The 16,997-nt window shown below is 39.4% G+C and overlaps 1 protein-coding gene across 1 annotated transcript in view; it reads left to right on the forward strand.

Annotated features, from left to right (window-relative positions):
• LOC150085857 (SH2B adapter protein 2-like) overlaps nucleotides 1–16,997 on the forward strand; it is a 181,297-nt gene that overhangs the window by 79,148 nt on the left and 85,152 nt on the right. Inside the window, exon 2 of the mRNA XM_090374274.1 lies at nucleotides 11,933–12,034. Coding sequence (XP_090230400.1) covers nucleotides 11,933–12,034 — 102 coding nt within the window. The remainder of the gene's footprint in view (nucleotides 1–11,932; nucleotides 12,035–16,997) is intronic.

Here is a 16,997-nt window from a genome sequence, read left to right on the forward strand (position 1 = left end):
TTAGAAAGGCTTTTGATACTGTTGTACATGGAAGACTGCTGCACAAATTGGAGCAGTGTGACACTGGAGGCAAATTGCTGCTGTGCATAAAGGGGTGGTTGAGGGGGAGAAGACAGAGAGTGGTAATCAATGGACACTGCTCGTCGTGGACTAATGTTATTAGTGGAGTCCTTCAGGGCTCAGTGTTGGGTCCATTATTGTTTTCTGTATTCATAAATGATATTGATGATGGTATATCAGCTTAATGTCGAAGTTTGCAGACGATACAAAGGTAGGCAGGGTTGTCAAGGACACTACTGACACTATGCTGCTGCAACAGGATCTGGAAAGGTTGAGCAGATGGGCTGAGAGGTGGCAAATGAAGTTTAACGTTGACAAATGTAAAGTACTACACATGGGAAACAGCAACCCCAGAGCAATGTATCAACTCTGTGGTACTACACTGACAGTGGTAGAGAATGAAAGGGACCTGGGGGTGGATGTGCAGGCAGATATGAAGTTCTCTGAGCAGTGCAGACGGGCTGCAAGAGTAGCTCATGGTGTATTGTCAATGATATATAGGAATTTTTCTAGCAGGGATAAGGAGGTGATTATTCCCTTGTATAAGGCAATGGTCAGGCCACACCTAGAGTGCTGTATACAGGTCTGGAGGCCTCATTTTAAGAAGGATGTAGAGCTGCTGGAACGAGTACAGAGAAGGGCAACAAGATTAGTGAATGGAACAAAGGGGTGCTCTTACAAAGAAAGGCTTAAGTTTTGCAAATTACAGTGTCTGGAGACTAGGCACCAGCGAGGTGATCTGATAGAGGTGTATAAAGCATTGAATGGTTTGAGCATGCTCAATGCTGATGGAATTCTTCCTCTCGCTCAGAATAATCACCTGAGAGGGCATAAATTAAAACTGAGGAAAGACAGATGTAGGATAGACGTGCGGAAATTTGCCTTTAGCCAGCGAGTGGTTGGTTGGTTGGTGGAACAGACTTCCATCCCTTGTCATGGAAGTTGATAGCCTAAATAAGTTTAAGACTCAGTTGGACAGGTATTTTGAACAAACAGAGGGGTGAAGTGGAAGTGTTTTTTTTTTTTTTTTTTTTGGCTGATGCTGCATAAGCTTGCTGTCTTGCATCAAATGCCTCTACTAATGCTAATGCTAATAACTGAGAACAAAGTGGAGGAGAAATTGTTGAAGTTAAACATAAAAAAGGCACCTTGAGGGAGATGGAATCTATCCAGTTATATTGAAGGAGGCAGCGAGGGAAGTAAGCAAACCCTTAGCCATAATTATGAGAGTATCATTAGATCCAGGGGAGATCCCCATGGACTGGAGATGTGCAAGTGTATCCCCAATTCACAAAAGGGTTTCAAAGGGTGATACAAATAATTATAGACCTGTTAGTTTAACTTCGGTTCCAGGTAAAATATGGTCACTGGTTAAAGAAGTAATACAGGATCACGTAGACAAGACTGCAGTAATAGTTCAGCCACAGCATGGAGTTGTTAAGGAAGGGTCTTGTCTGACCAATTTGATTGGATACTACAATGTGGTTACAAAGGAACTGGATGCAAAAAATAATTTTGATATCATATACTTGAATTTCAGGAAAGCTTCTGATATTTTTGCACATGGAAGACTGCTGTACAAATTGGAGTGATATGCCATTAAGGGCAATTGGCTGCAATGGATAAAGCAATGGTTGAGTGGGAGATGGCAGAGAGTGGTAATAAATGGACACTGCTCTGAGTGGACTATTTTTTTTTTTTTTGTTAGTTGTTGGTGAATCAGCTTCTGTGGCCATAATGCACCTCCCAAAGGTTTTGCACTACTCTGATCCAAGCCTGAGGTGGGATTCGAACCCGCGACCTTTGGGTTGTCAGGCAGGCACTTTACCCACCTAGTTAGCCCAGTCAGAATGCAGACTAATGTTAGTAGTGGAGTCCGCCAGGGTTTGGTGCTGGGCCATTGTTGTTTTGTGTATTTATTAATGATATCGATGAAGGTATATCAGGCTTAATGTCCAAGTTTGTAGATGATACAAAGGTTGGCAGGGTTGTTAATGACAGTCAAGACAGTATGCCACTGCAACAAGATCTAGAAAAGTTAGGCAGATGGGCTGAGAAGTGGCAACTGAAGGTTAACATTGACAAATGCAAAGTACTCCATATGGGTAGCAGTAACACAAGAGAAATGTACCAATTGTGTGGTACTACACTCAGAGAGGTGGAGAATGAAATAGACCGGGGGATAATTGGGCAGTCAGTGAAGTTCTCTGAGCAGTGCAGATGGGCTGCCTGAGCAGGTGATGGAGTTTTGTCAATGATATATAGGAATTTTGCTAGCAGAGACAAGGAGGTGATCATACCTTGTATAAGGCAGTGGTCGGGCCACACCTTGGGTACTACATACCAGTCTGGTGGCCTCATTTTAGGAAGGATGTAGAGTTGCTAGAGCGAGTACAAAGAAGGGCAACAAGATTGGTGAGAGGAACAAAGGGGTCCTCTTAAGTCTGCAGAAGAGGTTTAAAATTCTGTAAGTTGCAGCCTCTGGAGACTAGGCACCTGCGAGGTGATCTCATTGAGGTGTACAAGGTGTTGAATGGTTTGAGCAGGCTCAGTGCTGATGGGATACTTCCTTGTGCTCAGATTAAGAACCTGAGGGGGCATAGCTTCAAAATGAGGAAAGGCAGTTGTAGAACAGACGTGCAGAAGTTTGCCTTTAGCCAGCAGGTAGTTGATTCTGGAACAGACTTGCATTTGTTGTCGTTGAAGTTGATGGCTTAAATAAATTTAAGACTGAAGTAGACAATCATTTGGAGCAACCAGATGGTTGAGTTGAATGGGAATTTTTTTAAAATTTTTATTTATTTACTTATATATTTTTTTATTTTTTTTCTGGCTGATGATCAACAAGCTTGCTTTCTAGCACTAATGCTAAAGAATTCCTCATGTGTGAATGTAAATGCAAAATACTTGTTCAGTTTGTCTTTAACCTTAGAAGGATCATCAGGAGTCGAGCCATCAATATCTAGTGGACCAATTTAATTCATCCCCTTCCTTCTAGTATGTACAAAAGTAAAGTTGTCTTTGCTGTTTTTCTTTGCAACCCTCACCAAAGGTTTCTTGTAATCGGCTTTCTCTTGACTATTCTTCTTTGTGACTTGATTACAGACAAGATTATATCCACCATAGGCTTCTGTGTCGCCCGATAATTTATATGCATCCTATGTATTTTTATTTTCTCCCATGAGTCTCATTAGTTCATTTGACATCCATTTAAGGCTATACCTTAAAGAGTATTTCTTAGTTGGTATGAATAGTCTAGTAGCCTCTATGATTAATTCGTTGAATGCTTTACATTTAGAATTAGCATTAGCATTAGTAGAGGCATTTGATGCAAGAAAGCAAGCTTATGCAGCATCAGCCAAAAAAAAAAAAAAAAAAAAAAAAAAAAAAGTAACATAAATAAATAAAAATAACCACTTCCACTTCACCCCTCTGTTCGTTCGAAATACCTGTCCAGCTGAGCCTTAAACTTATTTAGGCTATCAACTTCCACGACAAGGGATGGAAGTCTGTTCCACCCACCAACCACCCGCTGGCTAAAGGCAAATTTCCGCACATCTATCCTACATCTGTCTTTCCTCAATTTGAATTTATGCCCTCTCAGGTGATTTTTCTGAGCGAGAGGAAGAATCCCATCAGCATTGAGCATGCTCAAACCATTCAAGGCTTTGTACACCTCTCTCAGATCACCCCGCTGGTGCCTAGTTTCCAGACACTGTAATTTGCAAAACTTAAGCCTTTCTTCGTAAGAGAACCCCTTTGTCCCATTCACCAATCTAGTTGCCCTTCTCTGTACTCGTTCCAGCAGCTCTACATCCTTCCTGAAATGAGGCCTCCAGGCCTGTATACAGTACTCTAGGTGTGGCCTGACCATTGCCTTATACAAGGGAATAATCACCTCCTTATCCCTGCTAGAAAAATTCCTATATATCATTGACAATACACCATGAGCTACTCTTGCAGCTCGTCTGCACTGCTCAGAGAACTTCATATCTGCCTGCACCACCACCCCCAGGTCCCTTTCATTCTCTACCACTGTCAGTGTAGTACCACAGAGTTGATACGCTGCTCTGGAGTTGCTGTTTCCCATATGTAGTACTTTACATTTGTCAATGTTAAACTTCATTTGCCACCACGAAGCCCATCTGCTCAACCTTTCCAAATCCTGTTGCAGCAGCATAGTGTCAGTAGTGTCCTTGACAACCCTGCCAACCTTCGTATCGTCTGCAAACTTGGACATTAAGCCTGATATACCATCATCAATATCATTTATAAATACAGAAAACAATAAAGGCCCCAATACTGAACCCTGAGGGACTCCACTAATAACATTAGTCCACGATGAGCAGTGTCCATTGATTACCACTCTCTGTCTTCTCCCCCTCAACCACCCCTTTATCCATAGCAGCAACTTGCCTCCAATGCCACACTGCTCCAATTTGTGCAGCAGTCTTCCATGTGCAACAGTATCAAAAGCCTTTCTAAGATCCAAGTATATAATATCAAAGTTATTCCCTGCATCCAGTTCTTTTGTGACTGCATCATAGTATCCAATCAAATTGGTCAGGCAAGACTTCCCCTTAACAAAACCATGCTGTGTCCTAGCTATAACTGAAGTCTTGTCTAGATGATCCTGCAGTGCTTCTTTCACCAGTGCCTCCATTAATTTTCCGGGAACAGAAGTTAAACTCACAGGTCTATAATTACTTGTGTCAGCCTTTGATCCCCCTTTGTGAATTGGGGTCACATTTGCACATCTCCAGTCAATGGGTACCTCCCCTGAGTCCAAGGAAGCTCTCATAATTATGGCTAAGGGTTTGCTTACCTCCTTTGCTGCCTCCTTTAATATAACTGGATAGATCCCATCCACCCCAGGTGCCTTTCTTGTGTTATCTTCAACAATTTCTCCTCCACTTTACTCTCAGTTATTTCAAGATTCTGTAGCTTACTGCTAGAGTTGAATACACCTCTGGCATTCCCCTCGCTGAATAACTCCTCATGTGTGAATGTCGATGCAAAATATTCATTTAGTTTGTTAGCTACCTGAGCAGGATCATCAACAGTTGACCCATCGATATCAAGTGGACCAATCTGATTCATCCCCTTCCTTCTAGAGTTTACATAAGTAAAGAACTCTTTGCTGTTTTTCTTCGCATCCCTTGCCAAGGATCTCTCGTAATCTGCCTTCGCCTGCCTAACCTCCTTTGTAACTTGGTTACAGATCAACTTGTATCTATCATAGGCGTCCGTGTCACGTGTTAATTTGTATGTATCCCATGCATTTTTCTTCTCTGCCATATGCCTCATTAGTTCATCTGACAACCATTTAGGCCTAAACCTTGAACAATATTTCTTAGTTGGTATGTAAAGCCTAGTAGCTTCCACGATAAGTTCTTTGAATGCTTCCCATTTTGAATTTGCTGTTGGCAATAGCATCAGTTGATCCCACTGTATAGAATTTAAATACTGTCTCAGTCCATTGTAGTCGCCTTTACGAAAGCAATACCCCTTCCCTTTACCCCTAATGGTAGTTACCTCTTTGAGTAACTCCCACTTCAGCACACTGTGATCACTGCCACCAAGTGGTTCATTTATCTGCAGATTCTTAATGCATGAAGAATCACTACTGATAATCAAATCAAGAGTATTACTCCCTCTAGTTGCCTCCCGAACATGCTGATGTAGAAAACAATCATCCAATAAATCCACAAAAGCCTTGCTACTGTGTGAGTGACCAGCCCCCAAATTCCAGTCAATATCTGGGAAATTAAAATCCCCCATTATAAGACTCTCTGATTTACTGGCCCACTCTATTTCTCCGAACAGTTTCTTATTATACTCATCAGAGTCATTAGGCCTATAGCACACTCCTACTCTCAATTTTGATCTCCCAATGCTTATGTCACACCAAACTGACTCGACACTGCACTGTCGCGATGTCGACTGGCTTCACTTCCTTGGATTTTATGTGTTTTTTAACTAATAGCATAACCCCTCCTCCCTTCCTATCCTGTCTATCCTTTCTGTAGACATTGTACTCCCCAAATTCCAGTTCTGCATTTCTTATATCTGTGTGACACCACGTCTCTGAAATCCCCACAATATCTGCCTTTGATGTTTTGAGCAATACCTCAAATTCATCAAATTTATTTACTAAACTCCTAGCATTGGTGTACACACAAGTATACATGCACCTGTTCTTTTTCTTAGCTACCCTAACACAACCCATGTGTTTACTTGTACCCCAATGATTCCCAGCAGTCTCTGAAATATCCTGCATCTTATTTTCCAGGCTGCGGCTCATTGCAATAGAAGCAGTGCAAGAATCACTTTCACCTCTGCCAGTGGCTACTGTTAATCTATTAGTCCTTGTATCCCCCCAATCTAGCAGTTTTCCGACCCACCTAACATTGCCTCGATAGCATCAGCAAACATTCTTGCACCCTTTCTATTTAAGTGTATCCCATCCCTGTAGAAGCAGTCTCTCCTGTTAACAAGTACAGACCAGGCTGAAAAAAATTCTACCCCTTGAGCCCTGCACAATCTTTCCAGGGCCGAATTGATTGACAGGGCTCTCATCATATACTCCCTCCTATCGTGTCTGGGCAGAATTGCAGACACTTTCAATTTCAACCCTAATTCACGGCTTTTTTTCATCAGTGACCTGTACTTGTCAAGTAATTCCGCCGGTCTCCTACTCTTAATGTCATTAGTGCCAAATGCTGATGGTAACACCACATTTGCTGATGGTAACACCACAGTTAGACCCACTGTATAAAATTTAAAAACTGTGACCACTGTAGTTATCTAAGTGTGTTATAGGCCTAATGACTCGAATGAGTACAATGAACAATTGTACAGAGAAATAGAGTGGGCCAGTAAATCAGAATGTCTTATAATGGGGGATTTTAACTTCTCAGATATTGACTGGAACTTGTGGGTTGGGCACTCACACACTAGTCAGAGTTTTGTGGATTTATTGGATGATTGTTTTCTGCAGCAGCATGTTCGAGAGGCAACCAGAGAAAGTAATACTCTTGATCTGGTTATCAGCAGTGATCATTCATGTAATAGGAATTTGCAGATTAAAGAACCACTAGGTGGCAGTGATCACAGTGTACTGACGTGGGATTTACTTAAAGATTTAATTACCATCAGGGGTAAAGGAAAGGGTTTTTGCTTCCGTAAAGGCGAGTACAGTGGTCTCCGACAGTTTTTAAATTCTGTACAGTGGGATAAACTGACGATGTTACCAACAGTAAATTCTAAGTGGGAAGCATTCAAGGAATTAATCGTGGAAGCTACTAAAAGTTTCATACCTATTAAGAAATATTGTTCAAGGTTTAGGCCTAAATGGTTGTCAAATGAACTAATGAGACTCGTAACAGAGAAGAAAAATGCATGGGATGCATATAAATTATCAAGCGACTCAGAAGCCTATGGCAGATATAAGTTAATCTGTAATCAGGTCACAAAGGAGGTTCGGCAGGCGAAGGCAGATTACGAGAAATCCTTGGCAAAAGATGCTAAGAAAAACAGCAAGGATTTCTTTACTTATATAAACTCTAAAAGGAAGGGGATGAATCTGATTGGTCCACTTGACATCGATGGTTCGACTGTTGATGATCCTGCTCAGATAGCAAACAAACTGAATGAGTATTTTGCATCTACATTCACACATGAGGAATTATTAAGGTTTGAAAATGGCAGAAGGTTATCAAATTGTAGCAGGGTTGAGAGCAAAGTGGAAGTGAAATTGTTGAAGTTAAACGTAAGAAAAGCACCTGGGGGGGGGATCTATCCAGTTATATTAAAGGAGGCGGCAAGGCAACTAAGCAAACCCTTAGCCATAATTATGAGAGCATCCTTGGACTCAGGAGAGGTTCCCACGGACTGGAGATGTGCAAATGTATCCCCAATTCACAAAGGGGGATCGAAGGGTGACACGAGTAATTACAGACCAGTTAGTTTAACTTCTGTTCCGGGTAAAATAATGGAGTCGCTGGTTAAGGATGCATTGCAGGATCATCTAGACAAGACTGCAGCAATAATTCAGACACAGCATGGGTTTGTTAAGGGAAAGTCTTGTCTGACAAATTTGATAGGATATTATGATGTGGTTACAAAGGAACTGGATGCAAAAAACAATTCTGATATCATATATTTGGATTTCAGGAAAGCTTTTGACACTGTTGCGCATGGAAGACTATTGTACAAATTGGAGCAGAATGGTATTAAGGGTAAGTTGCTACAATGGATAAAAGGATGGTTAAGTGCGAGAAGACAGAGGGTGGTAATCAATGGGTGCTGCTCTTCTTGGACTAATGTTATTAGTGGAGTCCCACAGGGTTCGGTGTTAGGTCCACTGTTGTTTTGTATATTTATCAATGATATTGATGAATGTATATCAGGCTTAATGTCGAAGTTTGCAGATGATACAAAGGTTGGCAGGGTTGTTAATGACAGTAATAGCAGTCTGCTACTGCAACAGGATCTAGATAATTTGGGCAGATGGGCTAAGAAGTGGCAACTGAAGTTTAACCTTGACAAATGCAAAGTACTGCATATGGGTAGAAATAACCCCAGAGAAACGTACCAACTGTGTGGTACTACACTTAAGGTGGTAGAAAATGAAAAAGACCTGGGAGTAATTGTGCAGTCAGATATGAAGTTCTCTGAGCAATGCAGACAGGCTGCCAGGGCAGGTCATGGGGTTTTGTCAATGATATATAGGAATTTTGCTAGCATAGAAAAGGGGGTGATTATCCCTCTGTATAAGGCAATGGTCAGGCCACGCCTTGAGTACTGCGTACAGGTCTGGAGACCTCATTTTAGGAAGGATGTAGATTTACTTGAGCGGGTACAGAGAAGGGCAACAAGATTGGTGAGGGGAATGAAGGGATCCTCTTACCAAGAGAGGCTTAAGTTCTGCAAATTGCAGTGGCTGGAGACTAGGCACCTGCGCGGTGATCTGATCGAGGTATAAGGCCTTGAATGGATTGAGCACGCTGAATTCTGATGGGATCCTTCCACTTGTTCAGATTACGAACCTAAGGGGGCATAAATTCAAATTAAGAAAAGACAGATGTAGAATAGATGTGCGGAAATTTGCCTTTAGCCAGCCGGTGGTTAATTGCTGGAACAAACTTCCATCTGTCGTTGTGGAAGTTGATAGGTTGAATAAATTTAAGGAGGAACTGGACAGGCATTTGGAGGGAATGGTGTGATTTTTTTTTTTTTTTTGGCTGATGCTGCATAAGCTCATACATTTGCTTTCTTGCATCACATGCCACTACTACTACTACCTTTACGAAAGCAAAAACCCTTCCCTTAACCTTGATGGTAGTTACATTTTTAAGTAAATCCCAAATCAATACACTGTGATCACTGCCACCTAGTGTTTACTTTATCTGCAGATTCTTAATGCATGAATAATCACTGCTGATAATCAAATCAAGATTATTATTCTCTCTGGTTGCCTCTTGAACATGCTGCTTACTGGTCCACCCTCTTTCTCAGTACAGCTGTTTGCTGTACTCAGAGTCATTAGAACTATAACACACTCCTACACTCATTTTTTGCTTTCCCAGTGCATATGTCACACCAAACTGACAACTTATCACTGATCATCCACTTCAACTGGATGTACTGCCTTAGATTTTATGTGCTTCTTAACTAAGAACATAACTTCTTTCCCCTTTTATCTTGTCTGTCCTTTCTGTATCCATTGTACTTCCATTATTCAAATTCTGCATCTTATATATGATATGAGTGACACCATATCTCAACAATGTCTGAATTTGATATCTTGACCAGCACATCAAATTTATTTACCATGCTCCTAGCATTGGTGTACATTCAAGTATACATCCACCTTTTCTTACTCTTAGTTACTCTAACACAGCCCATGTATTTACTTGTTTCACAATGACTCCTAGCGTTCCTTCAAATCTCCAGCACCTTGCTTTCCAGGCTGCTACTCATTCCAATAGAAACAGTGCAAGAATCACTTTCACCTCTGCCTACAGCTATTGTTAATCTATTAGTCTGTGTATCCCTAACCCAAATTAGCAGTTTTCCGACCCACCTAACACTGCCTCGATAGCATCAGCAAATATTCTTGCTATTTAATTAAGTGTATCCCATCCCTGTAGAAACAGTTTTCATGTTATCAAGCACAGACCACTGAAAAAAATTCTACTCTGTGAGCCTTCCACAATTTCTCCAGGGCCGAGTTGACTGACAAGTCTCTCGCCATATACTCCCTCCTATTGTGTCTGGTCAGAATTGCAGCTGATTTCAAATTTAATCCTGATGTGACTTTTTTCCAACGTTGCCCTGTATTTAGTAAGTAAGAGCGCAGATCTCGTACTCTTAATGTCATTATTGCTAAGATATCATCATCTTTTGCGCCCTGAAAAGATGATATCTACTGTATGTAACAACTTTTTCCCTTTGGTGACATACCCTGGTTCTATTCTACCTCTCCTTTTTTGCCCAAAATATTTTCAATTTCCTTGAGAATAGAATCACCAACAACAACTAACTCCTGTGGGACCAATGTATTCTTCTTTGGGGTTTCTGCTGTGTTGCCTAATGATCAAGTGCAATTTCTGGCATTGATTTGGGCAGCTTAGAGCTTATGCCCCCCTAATTTAATTCCTTCGAGAGTATCTATCCTGTTCTTCAAGCTCTAATAAAGGCCCATAACAACGCTGAGGTGGTGCCTAATATGCTCGTACTCCTTACATCGAGCACACACAGACACTTCCCTTGGAAATATGGGGGTCCCATTTCTGATAGTCTGCAAACATCAAATAAGCCATACAATTCATAAAGCCATTGTTCGGAGGATAACCCCCTTACCCTTCAGTTCTCACCAGAGCCTGGCACACCTAATAATTTTACCTCTTTGCTTTACTGCTCTGAAGCATGATTTTCATTCAAATTCAATATAATTAAAAATACTACACTAAACAAATACATCTAATGCAGTAATAACACTATGCACCGGTTATGCTATGAAGTTGCATGACAGCAGGAAAGTTAACAAACTGTATTATAAATTTTGGCCACCAGCCCATAGTAATATACCCAGCATTGAGGGATAAAAGTTAAATTTGCAAAAAAATACGTTAAAAGCCTTTTCATCATGTATGTAGAATACTCTTTCAAACCAGTGATATAATCCACACGGTGTGAATCTACATTTATTACTTATGAAAGTTATCATATGCCTTTTGAACATTTTGGTTTTAGATGTACAATGAAAAAGGAGCTCCACTCACAATTAGTTTTCTTAGATAATTTATACTGTTACTATCAGTGATATTCATTAATGTTGCAGCCCTCAAAGTCTCTGCAACTTCTTGTCTAATGTCAGACAATGTAATAGCAAATAAGATTATGCATCAAACAAATTGATTGGCAGGCAAGCTTACTAGATAAAATCAGCCAAGAAAGTGATCAAATGATAGGCATTTCCAGGCCAGTAAGTACACAGTTATGGAAAAGTTTCTTGTGGGTGTATATAACTGCCAAGCAGGGTTAAATACAGTGTAAGATTGAATGTCTGAACCATGATGGGAAAAAATCATCTAAAGGAAAAACAGCCAGTAGTCAAATCAGCTGTCCACAATCCAGAAAACACACTCAAAACCTTAATTACAAATATGACCCCAGCTCAATGAACTGTAATGAACTGCAGAGTTCTCCGATACAATAGTCTGGTTTGCTTGTGAAGTCTACATGTTGATGAAAGTGTATTACATTTTATTTTGTCTGTATGAAAAGATATAAAATAAACAGTAAATACTGTTGTTCTTTTCATACAGAACTATGAGCTAACCTTATTATGATTTTTGTATTATAGTCTGTAAAACCTAGGAGTGGAGTCTTTTGCTTTCTTATAAATGAAGCCAGAGAAACAACAGCACTTGAAATGCCAGACAGAGAAAATACTTTTGTTTTAAAGGTAAGTAATTTACTGTTCATCCTATATACACATAACAGAAGTAAGGAAACACTTCCTTCTACTATAAAACATATACTGATGTAACAACACACACTGTTTCACAACACCTCCAGGGAGGTTTGTGAAATTATGAAATAGCTTGCTATTTTGATCATAGTGTGCTATTTCATAATGGTACACTACAGAGAGGTTTTTTAATGGTTATACTTTAGAAAAACAAAATGGAGCTAACCACATCACTCACCCACCTCAACCATAGTGTAAATGTATGTCCAACCTTGATTGTTTCATGATTGAGCACAGTTCTTTTAACTGCAAATTAGAAACAAAATTATATTAAGCTATCTGCATTTTCTCAACCGAACTGAATGTAACTGTTTCACTGAGATAGGTTTGGAGAAAGTAAGAAAGAAGAAGCCTTCATCAAGGGAATCAACAGCAAATTGCAGTCACCAGCATTTGATTATTTCATGGAACATTACCAATGAGTGTATAGCATAAAGTTTAATTACTTATCATAATTAAACTTTACATACAGTTAGGTTTAGGTTAGAAAATTTACTAAAGTCTTACACAGAATAAGATAAAGTGTTTAGTTCTAATTTGTAGCTAAAAGAAGATAGTGCAATTGTTCAACAGCATAATGTATCATGAAATAATAAGTAGTTGCAGTTTCCCTTGCCATCAGCAGCACATTACACCACCAGCATTTTCATTCAGTTAGCTTCAAGCAATACAATGTAGTGATGCCTACTTTAAATAAAAATGGTTGCCTTTATTAAAGAAAATGCTGAAAGTGGTATCCATTGGCTTTGATGCACTCTGTATGCCCAAAAAGATTCTGGCTCACACTCTGCAGTTGTTCCCTGGATATGTTGGCCACTTTAATGATTTCCCTGAGTTCTCTTATCATGTGAGGATTCATTCTATATCTGGAGGTTTAAATGGAAAATTTTATGAAGTGGAATGTGCATTAATAAACTTTCTTATTTTTAATAATCAAGTATGTACATGACTACTAATGCATATGATGAACTCGATCAGTGTTCCAGTGCACTCAAGTCCATTCTGAGCCCTGTTCTGTATACTCTATCCTTTGAACAACTTCACAAGAAAAAGTCACAGGGAGTGACAACGGAAGAACAGGGTACCCATAATCCATGACTTGTTATTCTTCACCAAACACATGCTCAATATTTGCACTGAGCAATTCGAAGTATATGCAGTAGCAAAATATTGTGGGAAATCTCCACAGAACTTTTCATCATTTATTAGTTACTTAAAAAATCAATGCAATGCCATATTTGCATATCTCTCCAACTTAACTGTCTCTGTAAATAATAGTCACAATACTCCTCCTTGCACTAAAATTGCACTAGCTAACAACTTTTACATTGTGGAGAGCAACTGTCAAAAAATGTAAATTCTGGAGTTAATTTCTCTGTTGTAAACTGACTGAAGGAACCATCTGCAGTAGTTGACTCTGGCTATAGCAATGGTTCTCAACCTTTTTTGCCCCATGCACCCTTTTCACCATATGTCAGAATGTCATTCCCCCTTTCCAAAATTGTCTGACTCAAAAGGTGTATTCCAAAAAGATAAAAAAGTGAAATATTTATCTTTGTTTTTAATTTAATATGTGACATCCAATAAAGTGTGATCTCCTGTATATTATGTACAATCTGTAGAATTGTAGTTTGTAGAAAGATCAATATTCCAACAGTCTGAGTCTGTCAATCTGTGGTCCCAACCCTAAAATTCTCCCCTGGTTGAGAACCCCTGAGATATAGGATCTCGTGGCTTCAAAGACTGCACCACTGTTGTTTTGTAGGGTCACAGTTTTAAAACTTTTTTTGCCATTTGTGCAGTACACTTCAACACACTCAATGCTTGTGCAAGGTACATAGGAGACTTACACAGTGACTATCACAGATGAAGACCAATTTCATCCAGTTTACCTGTTTTAAATACTCACCAGTCTCACTATAGTTTACTTTTGATTTATTTACTAAGTGATGAACTGTATTCTTGTGTGGAATGTATTAGTAATAACTGAGAGTAAAGTGGAGGAGAAATTGTTGAAGTTAAACACAAGAAAGGCACCTGGGGTGGATGGAATCTATTCAGTTATATTAAAGGAGGCAGCAAAGGAAGTAAGCAAACCCTTAGCCATAATTATGAGAGCTTCCTTGGACTCAGGGGAGGTACCCATGGACTGGAGATGTGCAAATGTGACCCCAATTCACAAGGGAGGATCAAAGGCTGACACAAGTAATTATAGACCTGTGAGTTTAACTTCTGTCCCCAGAAAATTAATGGAGGCACTGGTTAAAAAAGCACTGCAGGATCATCTAGACAAGACTTCAGTTATAGCTCAGACACAGCATGGTTTTGTTAAGGGGAAGTCTTGCCTGACCAATATGACTGGATACTATGATGCAGTCACAAAAGAATAGGATGCAGGGAATAACTTTGATATTATATACTTGGATCTTAGAAAGGCTTTTGATACTGTTGCACATGGAAGACTGCTGCACAAATTGGAGCAGTGTGGCATTCGAGGCAAATTGCTGCTATGGATAAAGGGGTGGTTCAGAGGGAGAAGACAGAGAGTGGTAATCAATGGACACTGCTCATTGTGGACTAATGTTATTAGTGGAGTCCCTCAGGGTTCAGTACTGGGTCCATTATTGTTTTCTGTATTTATAAATGATATTGATGATGGTATATCAAGCTTAATGTCCAAGTTTGCAGACGATACGAAGGTTGGCAGGGTTATCAAGGACACTACTGACACTATGCTACTGCAACAGGATCTGGAAAGGTTGAGCAGATGGGCTGAGAGGTGGCAAATGAAGTTTAACATTGACAAATGTAAAGTACTACATATGGGAAACAGCAACCCTAGAGCAACGTATCAACTCTGTGGTACTACACTGACAGTGGTAGAGAATGAAAGGGTCCTGGGGGTGGTTGTTCAGGCAGATATTAAGTTTTCTGGGCAGTGCAGACGGGCTGCAAGAGTAGCTCATGGTGTATTGTCGATGATATATAGGAATTTTTCTAGCAGGGATAGAGAGGTGATTATTCCCTTGTATAAGGCAATGGTCAGGCCACACCTAGAGTACTGTATACAGGTCTGGAGGCCTCATTTCAAGAAGGATGTAGAGATGCTGGAACGAGTACAGAGAAGGGCAACAAGATTAGTGAATGGAACAAAGGGGTGCTCTTACAAAGAAAGGCTTAAGTTTTGCAAATTACAGTGTCTGGAGACTAGGCACCAGCGAGGTGATCTGATAGAGGTGTATAAAGCCTTGAATGGTTTGAGCATGCTCAATGCTGATGGGATTCTTCCCCTTGCTCAGAATAATCACCTGAGAGGGCATAAATTCAAATTGCGGAAAGACAGATGTAGGATAAACATGAGGAAATTTGCCTTTAGCCAGCGGGTGGTTGGTTGGTGGAACAGACTTCCATCTCTTGTCGTGGAAGTTGATAGCCTAAATAAGTTTAAGGCTCAGCTGGACAGTTATTTCGAATGAACAGAGGGGTGAAGTGGACGTGGTTATTTTTTATTTATTTTTTATTTTTTTTGGCTGATGCTGCATAAGCTTGCTTTCTTGCATCAAATGCCTCTACTAGTGCTAATGCTAATGCTAAAATCCAGTGCTCACTAAATAACACCAGCATTGTTCTGCCAAAGAGAGAAGCTTTGTTTAGTAATGAAACTAATTAATGATGAAATTAATTTGAGTCGCAGTACTGCTTGTATAGTTTCTGACAGTTATGGTGAATCTCTAATCTCTACATGTTTCACGTATGATCAGGACTGATGGTCTGGGTATTTTTTTTGAGCTAGTAGTGTGGGAAAACTGAAGTACTTTGCTAACACTCGGAATGCCAAAGACACCCTTTCTTCTCAAATGATGACCTGAGTGAAGAACAACGCAACAATGGAGAATTCATTTTTCAGACTTGTTAAGAACTTTTTGTTGTCCAGAAATATTAAAACGTTTTGGTCTGATGGCCAAATCGCTAGATTTAAATTCCACAGAAAGTCTGTGGTGCAGAAGAGGGAGAGGGTTTACTAACAAACCTCTATATGTTATGTAGCTTGACAAAGGCACCAGAGTATGGTATTGAAATACCACAAGAAACATTAAAAAAAACCTTTCATGCTCTATTATGCCCAGATGTAAATCTGTTACACATTCTCTTCAATATCTGACAAATACTAATTCTGGTTTTAAGGTGAATAATAAAACCTTTTTGTAAAAATTGCCATTAGCTGCTATTATTTTGTTCATTAGTAATATATGCATTTTTACTCCCAATACAGATTTTTTTTTTTTTTTTCAGTCAATATCATAAATTATGAATTTCATAGTACCCAGTTCCTTAAAAAAAACTGAAACAAAAATGCATAAAACAGGTTGAAACAGAAGATTCAACCTGTTTTATGCATTTTTAAGAAGATTACTATTAATTTGTTCAGCATTGCATATCTATATATAAATATATACACATATCTTCCTTCATATTTTCTTCCTTTATTCTTTTTTTTCTTTACTATTCAATTATGAAGAAAAACAGTTACAAAATGCATAAAGATATATTTGTATGAATTATGGGATAGGGCAACTGCAGTCATTATTCAATACTACGACCGTAATGGCATTATAAAACCATCCTTTAAGAAACTATATGAAGGTTAAGGCCTGTTTTAAGGCCTGCATGCTAAATCCAATTGTTGATTAAACTCCAAAGAAATACATATAGCAACCAAAGTTGCTAAAATGCTAAGAAAAAGTGCTGTACTATGAAATGAAGACATTAAATATAATTTTGTATTTTACTGCACTTATTATGTGGAAAAGAAACACTTAAAAATTTTGCCCTGTCATATACAGACAGTGAAAAAACAATGACTAAAGCTTATTCTGAGTCTAAGGAGCTCTTGAGC

The sequence above is a fragment of the Mastigoproctus giganteus genome, chromosome 5 (genome assembly GCF_048544385.1).
Source record: "Mastigoproctus giganteus isolate SK-2022 chromosome 5, ASM4854438v1, whole genome shotgun sequence".
Lineage (NCBI taxonomy): Eukaryota > Metazoa > Arthropoda > Arachnida > Uropygi > Thelyphonidae > Mastigoproctus > Mastigoproctus giganteus.